Source organism: Oncorhynchus tshawytscha, linkage group LG03, assembly GCF_018296145.1.
Source record: "Oncorhynchus tshawytscha isolate Ot180627B linkage group LG03, Otsh_v2.0, whole genome shotgun sequence".
NCBI classification, from domain to species: Eukaryota; Metazoa; Chordata; class Actinopteri; order Salmoniformes; family Salmonidae; genus Oncorhynchus; species Oncorhynchus tshawytscha.
The window spans coordinates 53,314,301-53,329,962 of record NC_056431.1 but is presented as its reverse complement, the minus strand read 5'-3'; the positions used below and the strand labels follow the sequence as shown (position 1 = coordinate 53,329,962).

Genomic DNA, 15,662 nt, shown 5'->3' with positions numbered 1-15,662 from the left:
TCTTTCTTTCTTTCTCTCCTCTCTCTTCTTTCTTTCTTCTTTCTTTCTTTCTTTCTTTCTCTCTCTCTCTTTCTTTCTTTCTTTCTCTCTCTCTTTCTTTCTCTTTCTCTCCTCTCTTTCTTTCTTTCTTTCTTTCTTTCTTTCTCTCTCTCTCTTTCTTTCCTTTCTTTCTTTCTCTCCTCTCTCTTTCTTTCTTTCTTTCTTTCTCTCTCTCTCTTTCTTTCCTTTCTTTCTTTCTCTCTCTCTCTCTTTTTCTTTCTTTCTTTCTCTCTCTTTTCTTTCTTTCTCTCTCTCTCTCTTTCTTTCTTTCTTTCTCTCTCTCTCTTTCTTTCTTTCTCTCCTCTCTTTTTCTTTCTTTCTTTCTCTCTCTCTCTTTCTTTCTTTCTTTCTCCTCTCTCTTTCTTTCTCTCTCTCCTCTCTCTTTCTTTCCTTCTTTCTTTCTTTCTCTCCTCTCTCTTTCTTTCTTTCTTTCTTTCTCTCTCTCTTTCCTCTCTCTTTCTTTCTTTCTTTCTTTCCTCTCTCTTTCTTTCTTTCTTTCTTTCTCTCTTTCTTTCTCTCCTCTTTTTCTTTCTTTCTGTTTCTTTCTCTCTTTTTCTGTTTCTTTCTCTCTTTCTCTTTCTCGCTCTTTCTGTCTCTCGCTCTTTCTGTCTCTTTTTCTCCCCCCCCCTCCTTTGTGGGCTTTAGGGACAGAATTGATCCTTCACTCCAGCAGGGGTAAACACACTTCTCCCCCAGGGGCTCAGGCCTCTGTTTGCTTTCAGAGCTCTGAGTATGTGAGTGCTGCTCCCTTGACCTCCCGTCCATTATATTCCACTGCCTGGCCACCCTCCAGACCAGTGCATGGGAAAATACTACACTGTGGGAGACAGGAGGGGACAGGGGGCAGGACAGTGGGGACCACTGACCAATCAGGTTCCGGAGTCCACATCCCCAAATGGCTAACCCAACCAGCCCCTTTCCTCTCCCCCAAACCTGGACTCCCTGTTTGTCTGTCACACAGACCAAGTCAGCCAGAACCACCAGTTTCAAGCCCCAACATGACATAGAGCTCCAAAGCCTAGTCCAAGGCCTATGGTTCGGCACCATTTGTCGTCTTGAGCCTTGTGCTCTTATTGAATTGTATATACATTGAATAGAAAATATATTATAAGGCCTGTTACTGTATAAGGCCCAACCAAGCTGCAGCTGTGTCAGCCCATGAAAACAGAACGGATCTATGGGAAACGGATCTATGGGAAAGGTTAATTGTTTAACTTTGACTGTATAGCTTTGGTCAGTCAGGCCAGGCAGACGTTTTAGAGACTATCAGACAGATCGCGAACTGCTTAAACAGTTCTCATTCCTTAATCTCTGGACTTCATGGCCCATTGGTTAGTTATCTGTCTGAGATTTATAGAAGGTCAGTGGCTTTCTCTTAAACCACTCAGGTCTGTATAAGTAAGTCTAGATGAGGTCAGGATTACGCTACAGGACAACGCTTTCTTGGCAGAAGAAAAAAAGTGACTAGTTACCCCTCTTTAACCTCTTGACATCTGTTCTTGTTTGTGACAGGACATTGAATGGACCAACATAGAGTATTTCAACAACGCCGTTATCTGTGACCTCATCGAGAATGTAAGTAGGTCTCCCTTAATGTCATCTGATTCTTGTCGAGCAAAATAAAATACAGATTTCCCATGTCCTGTCAATAGCAATAAGACATGACCACCCTAAAGATAACTTTGTGCTCTTTCACAGTTAACTCTATTTGGAGTATTTACATTACTGTATCTTGAATTTAGAATTTCTTATGAAGAATCTCTAAGGAACCTCTCCTCCGCCTCTGTCTAGAAACAGAATGGTATCTTGACCGTTGTTAAAAATAATAGTAAAATCCTTAGTTGAGAATTATCTGTTTTAATGTCGTAAAGTATTTCTAAGAATTCGCCCCTCTCTTTATTCTAGAACCAGAATGGAATCTTGGCCATGTTGGATGAGGAGTGTCTGCGGCCAGGCACAGTGACTGACGACACCTTCCTAGACAAGCTGAACACCATCTGTGCTGAGCACCAGCACTTCGAGAGCCGCCTCAACAAGAACTCCAAGTTCCTGACAGACCACAGCCTGCCACACAGCTGCTTCCGCATCCAACATTATGCTGGGAAGGTACAGAGGAGGAACACACACACCTTGCACATCATCAAATACTTGATTGAGCTTGCCTGGCGCAATGCAACCACTTGAATAGAAAGTGCAAAGCTCACACAACTGTCACTCAAAGTATTTGAAAGAAAACCAATACTATTTAAACCCAGGTCTGCAACATCTTCAAAAATGATGGGAATGGGACAACATGGTATACATGTCATCACTGGCCAGGTGTTGAGACAGGATAAATACTGATTATAGTCACCATAGCAGAGCGTGCAGATTTGGCTTAAGTGCATTACCTGGAGGGCGTCACATGCAGTGAAAAAAACATCAGTATTGCATGGGATTTCCTTGACACATGGTGGGATCAGAATAGCCCAGAAATCTTCAGCTTTAAAGATTCTCTGGGTAAATAGATTTATAATCCCCGTTTGGTCAACATGCACCACGGACAGTGATGCATTTTTATGAATCAATCCACAGCAAACATTTCCTCAGGATGAGTTTAGGGTTGACAATAATAAACTAGTACTACAACTACTCCTACAAAAACATGGCGTACATGGCCACACACGTTTACAGGATTCAGAAAAATGACAAGGAGTTGTCAGTTAACAGAAGTACATTTTTATAATTAAGGGACGACAACAGCTATGTTTTGTGTGTTGTATCTGACTGTGTTAATCTGTTCATGTGTCATCTCTTGTGTAGGTGCTGTACCGTGTGGAGGGCTTTGTAGACAAGAACAATGACCTGCTGTACAGAGACCTGTCCCAGGCCATGTATAAGGCCACCCACAGCCTGATGAGACAGCTGTTTCCTGAGGGAAACCCTGCTAAGGTCAACCTGAAGAGACCCCCCACTGCAGGCTTCCAGTTCAAGGCCTCTGTAGGGGTACTCATGAAGAACCTGCAGACCAAAAACCCCAACTACATCAGGTAAGCGACCATTCACTCTGAGGATCATGTATTCTAAAGGATCAGTATTTCACCCCTTTTTCTCCCCAATTTTCGTTGTATCCAGTTGGTAGTTACAATCTTGTCCCATCGCTGTAACACCCTTACGAACTCGGGAGAGGCGACGTCAAGAGCTGTGCGTCCTCCCAAACACGACCCCGCCAAGACGCACTGCTTCTTTGACACAATGCCCGCTTAACCCAGAATCCAATGTGTTGGAGGAAACACCGTGCACCTGGCGGTTGTGTCAGCGTGCATGCGCCCGGCCCGCCACAGGAGTCACTAGAGCACATTGGGACAAGGACATCCCGGCCGGCCAAACCCTCTCCTAACCTGGACAACGCTGGGCCAATTGTGCACCGCCTCATGTGTCTCCCGGCTGCAATGCAGCCTGGGATCGAACCAGGATCTGTAGTGACATACAGTTGAAATCGGAAGTTTACATACACCTTAGCCAAATACATTTAAACTCAGTTTTTCACAATTCCTGACAATTAATCCTAGTAAATATTCCCTGTCTTAGGTCAGTTAGGATCACCACAACATGATGCTGCCACCCCCTTGCTTCACGGTTGGGATGGGGTTCTTCGGCTTGCAAGCCTCCCCCTTTTTCCTCCAAACATAATGATGGCCATTATGGCCAAACAGTTCTATTTTTGTTTCATCAGACCAAAGGACATTTCTCAAAAAGTACGATCTTTGTCCGCATGTGCAGTTGCAAACCGTAGTCTGGCTTTTTTATGGCGGTTTTTGAGCAGTGGCTTCTTCTTTGCAGAGTGATATAGGACTTGTTTTACTGTGGATATAGATACCTTTGTACCTGTTTCCTCCAGCATCTTCACAAGATCCTTTGCTGCTGTTCTGGGATTGATTTGCACTTTTCGCACCAAAGTACGTTCATCTCTAGAACGCGTCTCCTTCCTGAGAGCTATGACGGCTGCGTGGTCTCATGGTGTTTATACTTGCGTACTATTGTTTGTATAGATGAACGTGGTACCTTCAGGCGTTTGGAAATTGCTCCCAAGGATGAACCAGACTTGTGGAGGTCTATTTTTTTTTCTGAGGTCTGGGCTGATTTCTTTTGATGTCACCATGATGTCAAGCAAAGAGGCACTGCGTGTGAAGGTAGAACTTGAAATGCATCCACAGGTACGCCTCCAATTGACTTCTGACCCACTGGAATTGTGATACAGTGAGTTATAAGTGAAATAATCTAACAATTGTTGGAAAAATTACTTGTCATGCACAAAGTTGATGTCCTAACCGACTTGCCAAAACTAGAGTTTAACCAGAAGTTTGTGGAGTGGTTGAAAAATGAGTTTTAATGACTCCAACATAAGTGTATGTAAACTTCCGACTTCAACTGTAGCTAGCACAGTGCCTTAGACCTCTGCGCCTCTCGGGAGGTCCTGAGTTGTCTCAACTCTGATCCACTGATTACCTTTTGTGTGACCATGCATGTCCATGCCTTGGTGTCTTGTCTGTTTTCCTCAGGTGCATCAAGCCCAACGATAAGAAGGTAGCCCACATCTTCACCGACTCACTGGTGTGTCACCAGGTGCGTTACCTGGGCCTGGTGGAGAATGTGCGCGTGAGGAGGGCTGGCTACGCCTTCCGCCAGCCCTATGAGTCCTGTCTGGAGCGATACAAGATGCTCTGCAAGAAGACCTGGCCCCACTGGAGAGGACCTGCCAGGTAGGACCTCTGCTCTACCGGAACAGAAATGCTGTATTTATTATCTGCCTGTTCAGAATGTTGTATTTACCATATGAGAAACCTAGAGCAAATATATTTACCTCACTCTTCCTCGTTCAAATCAAGGAAATAACACCCTTTTTTAAATCAGCACTTGTCACAAAGTGATATTACAGCAGAATGCTGTGAAATTACAGCATACAGTACTAACGACAGGATAATGTAGTAACAGCAGTAGTCATCCATAGATGATTTGCCCAAACATAACCCACCATGATACGGCTACGTCAGCAAGCTGTGGTAAGGTGGCTAGATCTTGTAGTGATCTGCTTGCTCTGTGAGACAAACAGTCAAACCAGTGTTCCTTTACGCTGCCCTGGGCATTTTGAGGCTGTTGGTTCTTAGCTCTGATGCTGTCATGTTATATTCACTGACAAGTGAGATGGCGCTGCAGTGGATAGCAGACGTTCTACGGGCTCCTGACCAATTCTACGATTTTGTGTGCTTTCTTAGTGATCTTAACTTTTTTTGGACGTAATGTCTCATCCATCATTTCCTTTCACCGAAAATAGTTTCTGGACTTCTTCTCAGGTTTTTGCCTGCCATATAGTCACATAGTTCCACATAGTTCTGTTATATTCACAGACATCATTCAAACAGTTTTAGAAACTTCAGAGTGTTTTCTATCCAATACTACTAATAATATGCATATATTAGCAACTGAGACTGAGGAGCAGGCCGTTTACTCTGGGCACCTTTCATCCAAGCTACTCAATACTGCCCCTGCAGCCATAAGAGTTTATGCTTGTGCAACAGCTTGTGCGCTATCTCTGTTAGAATACCACATGATACGTTGCAGACCATAGCTGTCTATTTAGCTGTCTATTTACCACAACAAACTAATGCTTGCACGAAGACCGCACTCAATGAGTGCGCCGCTTCTCGTGGACGGTGATTTTAGTGCAAGGAAACTGTTATCTCATTTTTACCAGCATGTCACCTGTGTAACTAGAGGTGACAAAACTCGATCACTTTTACTTCACACACAGAAATGCATACAAGGCTCTCCCTCGTCCTCCCTTTGGCAAATCTGACCATGACTCTATCCTCCTAATTCCTGCTTAAAGCAAAAACTCAGAGGAAGTACCGGTGACGCGCTCAATACGGAAGTGGTCTGATGAAGCAGACACTAAGCTACGGAACTGTTTTGCTAGCGCAGAGTAGAATATGTTTCGGGATTCATCCGATAACATTGAGCAGTTTACCACATCAGTAACCGGCTTCATTAATAAGTGAATTGACGACATCGTCCCCACATAGAGAGGGACACTAATCCGTACGCTTATAAGAAATCCCACTACAACCTCCAAGCCATCCAACAGGCAAAGCATCAATACAGGACTAAGATCAAATCCAACTACGCCGGCTCTGATGCTTGTCGGATTTGGCAGGGTTTACAAACTATTACGGATTGCAAAGGGAAACCCAGCCACGTGCTGCCCAGTGATGCGAGTAGGGCTGTTGCGGTTACCTTATTACTGCCACACCATGAGTCATGACCGCAGTCAAATTCCACGTGACCGTTGAGTCACACTAATCTCCTTTTGTGCACTCTACGCGTTGGTAGTACCCAACGAGCGCCTAGTGGCCTGGTACTCAGGGCTCTATTGTCCCTCTAACCACTCTGATATCAATGCAAATGCAATTGAAAATCATATCAAACACTTATCATTAAAAGATTGTCATGCTTTTAAGGTAAGGTAAGGTACATTAAGGTAAATTTTTTTGACCTCACTGTGATGATTTTTTTTTCATAGTTGAAGTGTACCTATGATGGAAATTACAGGCCTCTCATCTTTTTAAGTGTGAGAACTTGCACAACTTTTTTGCCCCACTGTATATTGTCCTGCTAATAACTGGGTTAATAATATATCTCTGAGAATGTCCAACAGGCTTTTATATAATACTAAATGAATAATAATAATCTCCTTGTTTAAAAAAAATAACTATTGGAGATTTCGTTTTCAAATAACGTAAAATGGCCATTCTTGAACATGGGATGAGACATTGTTACTCATTTGTAAATAAAGCCAGTTTGTTATTTAGAATTATTTCTTTTTTTAGAGGGAGAGAAACCAAAAAAACTACTGTCATCTCCTAGGTCTCCCAGTTGAGGCCGGCACGGGTATTGAACCAGCATCTGTAGCAACACAGCTTGCAGTGCTATGCAGTGCCTTAGACCGTTGAGGAACTGTATAACATGACAGGTCGGGAGTGGCCTACAGTACTACAGTAAGAGCAGAATAAAATAATAAAACCTTAGTATAACAACAGTTTTAGTAAGTAATACTGAGGTTGTGCACAATTATCAGTTTCTATTTAGGTTTATGTCGCCCATTCATTGTCAGTTAGTTACAGTAGGACCCAAAAACATAATCAGTGCTCTAACTCCTTGCGCTGGTCTGGAGCAATGAAGTGGTGACGCAGGGTACCGTACTAATCCACAAATGACCTTTAAGTCCCGCAGCATTATCGCACAACTTTTAGTGGAACAACCACTGTAAGCATATTATGTCTGCCTATAGCATGGAGCATAGCCAGATAACGTACAGTAGGCTTACTCATATTCAGTTCTTCTGAAATACATTTTCTTCTCGTAATGTTTCTTTAGACCTTCCTAAAATAAATAATAGATTTATTGTGATGGTGTAGATTAAATGGATTTACTAGACTTTTTAAAATGTAGATGCTCCAAAGGATAGCATCAGTGGCTTGTATTCATGGAGGCCTAGAAATGCTACAAATATTTATGTTAACCAACTGTAAATTACTGTGAGACCAGCAATCATTTGCATGACAATAACTGGCTGACAAAATGTCATGACCGCCACAGCCCTAGATGTGAGCCTACCAGACGAGCTGAATGCCTTCTATGCTTGCTTCAAGGCAAGCAACACTGAACCATGCATGAGAGCACCAGCTAGCTGTTACAGATGACTGTGTGATGACGCTCTCTGTAGCCGGTGTGAGTAAGACCTTTTTAAAAGGTTAACATTCACAGGGCCGCGGGGCCAGACGCATTACCAGGATGTGTACTCGGAGCATGCGCTGACGAGCTGGCAAGTGTCTTCAATTACATTTTCAACCTCTCCCTGACCCAGTCTGTAATACCTACATGTTTCAAGCAGACCACCATAGTCCATGCCGAAAAATGCCAAGGTAACCTGTCTAAATTATTATTGTCCTGTAGACCTCATCTGTAGCCATGAAATACTTTGATAGACAAGCCATGGCTCACATCAACACCATCATCCCAGACGCACTGAACCCACTCCAATTCACATACCGCCCCAACAGACCCAACACTGTCCTCCCACCTGGACAAGAGGAAAACCTATGTGAGAATGCTGTTCATTGACTACAGCTCAGTGTTCAACACCGTAGTGCCCTCCAAGCTCATCACTAAGCTCAGGACCCTGGGACTGAACACCACCTTCTGCAACTGGATCCTGGACTTCCTGACGAACCTTCCCTAGGTGGTGAGTGTAGGCGACAACACATCTGCCACGCTGACCCTCAACACGAGGACCCCTCAGGGATGCGTGCTTAGTCCCCTCCTTTACTCCCTGTTCAATCACGAATGTGTGGCCGTGCACAACTTCAACACCATCATTAAGTTTGCTGATAACACAACGGTGGTAGGCCTGATCACAGACGAAGATGAGACAACTTATATGGAGGAGATCAGTGACAACCTCTCCCTCAACATCAGCAAGACAAAGGAGCTGATCGTGAACTACAGGAAACAAAGGGCCGAGCACGCCCCCATCCACATTGACGAGGCAGTAGTGGAACAGGTCGAGAGCTTAAAGTTCTTCGGTGTCCACATCACTAAGGAATTAACATGATCCACACAGCAACACAGTCATTAAGAATGCACGACAATGCCTCTTCCTCCTCAGGCTGAAAAGGTTTGTCATGGGCCCTCGGATACTCAGTTCTACAGCTGCACCATTAAGAGCATCGTGACTGGCATCACCACTTGTTTTGGCAAGTGGTTGGCATCCAACCACAAGGTGCTACAGAGGGTAGTGCGTACCACCCAGTACATCACTGGGGCCGAGCTCCGTTCCGTCCAGGACCTCCTATACCAGGCGGTGTCAGGGGAAGGCCCTAAAAAATGTAAACTCCAGCCACCCAAGTCATAAACGGTTCTCTCTGCTTCCGCATGGCAAGCGGTACAGATGTACCAAGTCTGGTACCAGCAGGACCCTGAACAGCTTTTACCCCTAAGCCATAAGACTGCTAAATATTTAACCAAATAGCCACCTCTTTTGACTCCTCACAAACGCTGCTGATACTGCTTATCTGTCCTGTTGCCTAGTTATTTTACCCCTACCTATATGTACACTACCGTTCAAAAGTTTGGGGTCACTTAGAAATGTTCTTGTTTTTCATAGAAAAGCACATTTTGTCATTAAAATAACGTCAAATTGATCAGAAATACAGTGTAGACATTGTTCATGTTGTACATGACTATTGTAGCTGGAAACAGCTGATTTGTTATGGAATAGCTACACAGAGGCCTATTATTAGCAACCATCACTCCTGTGTTCCAATGGCACGTTGTGTTAGCTAATCCAAGTTTATCAATTTAAAAGGCTAATTGATCATTAGAAAACCATTTTGCAGTTATGTTAGCACAGCTGGAAACTGTTGTTCTGATTAAAGCAGCAATAAAACTCTAACTTTCTTCTGAAACTCGCCAGTCTATTCTTGTTCTGAGAAATGAAGGCTATTCCATGCGAGAAATTACCAAGAAACTGAAGAGGCAACTCCAGATTATTATTTTTCTATTATTTTTTTCTCTCTGCGTTGTTGGGAAGGGCCAAGCATTTCTCTGTTTAGTCTACACCTGTTGTTTACAAAGCATCTGGATAAAAGTGTCTGCTAAATTACTTAAATGTATTTAAAGGTATAACATCGATTCATATCTGATGTGGATTATAAACAACAGCATGTGTGGTGCCTAGTGTGTGTGCCTACTATCCTCCTTATAAGGTGTGTAAAGTGGTTCATGAGGTTACATGTTCATCCCACATGTTATTTCAGATATGGACGGTTATGGCATTCTTTCCCCCTGTCTCTCCCTACCTTAATTCATCTACTTCGTCCTCTCTGTGTCTGTCTCTCTGTGTCTGTCTCTCTGTGTCTGTCTCTCTGTGTCTGTCTCTCTGTGTCTGTCTCTCTGTGTCTGTCTCTCTGTGTCTGTCTCTCTGTGTCTGTCTCTCTGTGTCTGTCTCTCTGTGTCTGTCTCTCTGTGTCTGTCTCTCTGTGTCTGTCCTGTCTTCTTATTCCCCTATCCGTTTGTCCTTTCTCCTTCATCTGAACTATTCCCATCTTGTCCCTTTAATCATGTACATGTCAAAGACCCACCATGTCTAATTAGTTAAGACAAAATAGTGAAGAAGTGTACCTCTGTCTCCTGTAGGGACGGAGTGGAGGTGCTGCTGACAGATTGTTCTGTTCCAACTGAGGAGTTTGCCTACGGACGCTCCAAGATCTTCATCAGGAACCCCAGAACGGTAGCATAACATAACATTGCATAAGCATAGACAGTTGACCTGGAACCTGTCACTGTCTGATATTATAAACGGTACTACTTGATGTTTTTTTTTTACATTAGGTTTAGAAGGAGGGTTACTGCCAAGGATGTGACACAACTTTGAAAAGAGCAGCATGCTCTGTTATGGAAGTCGTAGATTTAGCCATAGATCATAGATGTGAGGATTTTTGGATGTTTATTTATTTTATTTCACCTTTATTTAACCAGGTAGGCTAGTTGAGAACAAGTTCTCATTTGCAACTGCGACCTGACCAAGATAAAGCAAAACAGTTCGACACATACAACAACACAGTTACACATGGAATAAACAAACATACAATCAATAATACAGTAGAAACATCTATATACAGCATGTGCAAATGAGGTAGGATAAGAGAGGTAAGGCAATAAATAGGCCATGGTGGCAAAGTAATTACAATATAGCAAATAAACACTGGAATGGTAGGATGAGCAGAAGATGAATGTGCAAGTTGAGATACTGGGGTGCAAATGAGCAAGATAAATAAATACAGTATGGGGATGAGGTAGATTGGATGGGCTATTTACAGATAAACTATGTACAGGTGCAGTGATCTGTGAGCTGCTCTGACAGCTGGTGCTTAAAGCAAGTGAGGGAGGTAAGAGTCTCCAGCTACAGAGATTTTTGCAGATCGTTTCAGTCATTGGCAGCAGGGAACTGGAAGGAGAGGCTGCCAAAGGAAGAATTGGCTTTGGGGGTGACCAGTGAGATATACCTGCTGGAGCACGTGCTATGAGTGGGTGCTGCTATGGTGACCAGTGAGCTGAGATAAGGCAGGGCTTTACCAGCAGAGACTTTTAGATGACCTGGAGCCAGTGGGTTTGGTGACGAGTATGAAGCGGGGGCCAGCCAACGAGAGGCATTTTGGACATGACATCGCCAAAGTCGAGGATTGGTAGGATGGTCAGTTTTACGAGGGTATGTTTGGCAGCATGAGTGAAGGATGCTTTGTTTGCGAAATAGGAACCGGATTCTAGATTTAATTTTGGATTGGAGATGTTTAATGTGAGTCTGGAAGGAGAGTTTACAGTCTAACCAGACACCTAGGTATTTATAGTTATCCACATATTCTAAGTCGGAACCATCCAGAGTAGTGATGCTGGACGGGTTGGCAGGTGCGGGCAGCGATTTGTTGAAGTGCATACATTTAGTTTTACTTGCATTTAAGAGCAGTTGGAGGCCACGGAAGGAGAGTTGTTTGGCATTGAAGCTCGTCTGGAGGTTAGTTAACACAATGTCCGAAGAAGGGCCAGAGGTATACAGAATGGTGTCGTCTGCGTAGAGGTGGATCAAAGAATCACCAGCAGTGAGAGCGACATCATTGATGTATACAGAGAAGAGAGTCGGCCCGAGAATTGAACCCTGTGACACCGCCATAGAGACTGCCAGAGGACCGGACAACATGCCCTCCGATTTGACACACTGAACTCTGTCTGCAAAGTAGTTGGTGAACCAGGCAAGGCAGTCATTAGAAAAACCGAGGCTACTGAGTCTGCCGATAAGAATGTGGTGATTGACCGAGTTGAAAGCCTTGGCCAGGTCGATGAAGACGGTAGTTCCTCAACGTAGCCTATTTGAAATATCTTTCCAATGCTCTACCTTTCGACAACCACTCGACATGAAAGGGCAAAAAATGTCATGCTAGGAGCCGGTGGAAACGTCATAAAATAGGCCTGCCTGATTACTTCTTATCCCTTACACAAATAGCCTTCCCCAATGTCTGTCTGTCCAGAGCTCGAACAAGAGCTTTGGGCGGAACAAGTTGATACAATGTTTCAAGTTCCTGGCAGACAGGCCATGCGTAACCAATGTGATTCATAGGATATTTCGTTTTAAAAGGATATTTTCTACCTGCGTGCTGCAATGTTTTTATTTGTTGGCAATCTTTACATATTGGCAAAGGAAGTTTACTTTTAGATTTATCATTTTCATTTATATCAAATTTTGATTAACTACATGACATTGATTTTGAGACATGAATACTTTATTATACAATACCTGTCAAAGGTTTGGACACCTACTCATTCCAGGGTTTTTCTTTATTTGGACTATTTCTACGTTGTAGAATAATAGTGAAGACGTCACAACTATGAAGAACACATATGGAATCATGTAGTAACCCAAAAAGTGTTAAACAAATCAAAATATATTTTATATATTTTTTATAATCTGAGAAGGACAGCAGAAGCGAGAGGAGGAGGGGGGTTGGGTCAGGAACAAGTTTTTTTTTTTTTTTTTTTTTTTTTTTTTTTTTTGTTCTGGTTACACTATATTGATCTCTGGTTTACCCTCTTTAGTAATTTATTTTTATTTACAGTGCTTAAAGCATCAGACAAGCTCAGTAGCCTACATATTTGAGGTTGACAGATTATGATTTTTCAACGCCGATTACGATTATTGAAGTACCAAAAAAAGCCTATACCAATTAATTGGCCTAATTTGAAATAATGACAGTTACTGAATGAACAATGAACACTTTTATTTTAACTTAATATAATACCTAAATAAAATCTATTTGGTCTCAAATAAATAATAAAACATGCTCAATTTGGTTTAAATAATGCAATAACAGTGTTGGAGAAGAAAGTAAAAGTGCAATATGTGCCATGTAAAAAAGCTAACGTTTAAATTCCTTGCTCAGAACATATGAAAGCTGGTGGTTCAATATTCCCAGGTCTTTAATATTCCCAGTAAAGAAAAATTTGGTTGCAGTTATCATAGGAATTATGAGGCATCGACTATTTCTCTCTGTACCATTTGTATTTCATATACCTTTGACTATTTGATGTTCTTATAGGCACTTTAGTATTACCAGCCTAATCTCAGGAGTTGATAGGCTTGAAGTCATAAACAGCGCTGTGATCAAGCATTGCTAAGAGCTGCTGGCATACGCAGTAAGGTTTGAATGAATGCTTACGAGCCTGCTGCTGCCTACCACCGCTCAGTCAGACTGCTCTATCAAATCATAGACTTAATTATAGTATAACACACAGAAATACGAGCCTTAGATCATTAATATGGTCAAATCCGGAAACTATCATTTCGAAAACAAAACGTTTGTTCTTTCAGTGAAATACAGAACCGTTCCGTATTTTTTCGAATGGGTGGCAACCATAAGTCTAAATATTGCTGTTACATTGCACAACCTTCAATGTTATGTCATAATTACGTAAAAATCTGGCAAATTAGTTCGCAATGAGCCAGGTGGCCCAAACTGTTGCATATACCCTGACTCTGCGTGCAATGAACTCAAGATACAACATTGCAAGAGAAGTGACACAGTTTCCCTAGTTAATATTGCCTGCTAACATGAATTTCTTTTAACTAAATATGCAGGTTTAAAAAATATATACTTTTGTGTATTGATTTTAAGAAAGGCATTGATGTTTGTGGCAGGTACATTCGTGCAACGATTGTGCTTTTTTCGCGAATGTGCCTTTTGTTAAATCATCACCCGTTTGACGAAATAGGCTGTGATTCGATGATGAATTAACAGGCACCGCATTGATTATATGCAACGCAGGACAAGCTAGTTAACTACACATTGTTGATGATATTACTAGGTTAACTAGTGATTATGTGAAGATTGATTGTTTTTTATAAGATAAGTTTAATGCTAGCTAGCAACTTACCTTGGCTCCTTGCTGCACTCGCGTAACAGGTAGTCAGCCTGCCACGCAGTCTCCTCGTGGAATGCAATGTAAACGGCATCCAAAAATGCAGATTACCGATTGTTATGAGAACTTGAAATTGCCCCTAATTAATCGGCCATGCCAATTAATCGGTCAATCTCTACTACATATAGTTGATTTTATTCAAACATATGGTGAGTCTATATAAAATTTAGACCAAACGATTGGTCGAAAGACCAGACAACTCTATTGACCAATCTTTTTGTTGTTGTTGTGGACAGCCCTAATCAATTCTATCCATTCTATGTCGACTCAGCCAGTAGCATGGGAAAAAGGAACATTTAGGCCTATTTTCCATGGTAGCATGGACTTTTAAGAACATGCAGTGGTGGGTGCAACAACGAAACCTTGTCAGTCCAGGAGCCAGTCTCAACAAAGCTCGTAAAGCCTGATCTCATAGGGTTGTGTCCTTATCCTTGATCTACTGTACCTTACCAGGTTAGCTAAGTATCTCCGTTTCTGGTATAGAGTGACGCTACAGTTCACTCATGGTGGTGGTAGGATGGGGCCTAGTCTAGGTCACTAAACTCTCACCTGATCGGTCTCTGTCTGCAAAGGTATTTGAGGTGGAGAATGTGTTTGTGCAGCTATAGATGCCCCTTGTCTTTCTAAAGATCTTGAGAACCACACAATATTGTCCCAAAATGATATCCTGTCTCAATGAAAATAGTTTTCTTATTCCTAAATTGTACAGACTATGGTGGTGTTCTTAGTATTCTAGTAGATGTTCATGTTTCTATCATCCTCTTGATGCATTCTTCCTGTGTCCCCAGCTGTTCACTCTGGAGGAGAGGAGGAGGGCGTGTCTGGAGGACCTGGCCACCCTGATCCAGAAGATCTACCGGGGGTGGAAGTCTCGTACTCACTTTCTGCTGCTGAAGAAGAGCCAGGTGGTGGTGGCAGCCTGGTACCGCAGATATGCAGTGAGTTAGCTTGTCTCTACTATGCACACACGAACACATACAGAACGTCATGCCGGTTCAAATGTTTAAGATATGAGTGCATCCGTCTGTGGGAGCACAATCTGATCCAAATATTGCATGCATCGGTCAGAAAATAGATTGTTACAGATCGGTGGTTCACTAAAATGTTTTACTCAAATTACTTTCTACCTTCAGAAAATAGCATATTTTGTGACAACTGCATCCTCTCTCATGTAACCATGTTGTAATCACGAACAACCCTTGGTAATATCAGTAGCCTAGTCAAACTGCTCGCTGTGAACAGCTTTGCGCACTGACCAACAAGATGTAGGCCTATTCTTGATCAGTGTTCAAATGTTTGTAAAATGGCTTGTGCAATATTAGGCTTTATTAGTTGAGTGGCAACCAATGTAATTTGCTTGGTTATTTTGATCAAATGTGCTGTTGAAAATGGTGTTTTATTGGAATAAAGGTAGCCTAAACTATCGCCATGGACACAACTCTCATCTGGCTATAGGTAGGCTATATGCTGATCGGGGTTTAGGCTACGATTTTATTTTGATTGTTCAGGTTCACCATCAGTAGTTTTGCTTGAAACAATCAGTGCATATGGTCATTTCT

At 42.4% G+C, this 15,662-nt stretch overlaps 1 protein-coding gene across 7 annotated transcripts in view; it reads left to right on the top strand.

Moving 5' to 3' along the window:
- Positions 1-15,662, top strand: part of myo1b (myosin IB) — a 138,892-nt gene that overhangs the window by 110,309 nt on the left and 12,921 nt on the right. For all 7 annotated transcript variants that reach the window (XM_024407347.2, XM_042319668.1, XM_024407379.2 and 4 more), the window contains exons 15-20: positions 1,552-1,614; positions 1,945-2,145; positions 2,842-3,068; positions 4,581-4,781; positions 10,273-10,366; positions 14,892-15,041. In XM_024407347.2, the coding sequence (XP_024263115.1) occupies positions 1,552-1,614; positions 1,945-2,145; positions 2,842-3,068; positions 4,581-4,781; positions 10,273-10,366; positions 14,892-15,041 (936 nt within the window). The remainder of the gene's footprint in view (positions 1-1,551; positions 1,615-1,944; positions 2,146-2,841; positions 3,069-4,580; positions 4,782-10,272; positions 10,367-14,891; positions 15,042-15,662) is intronic.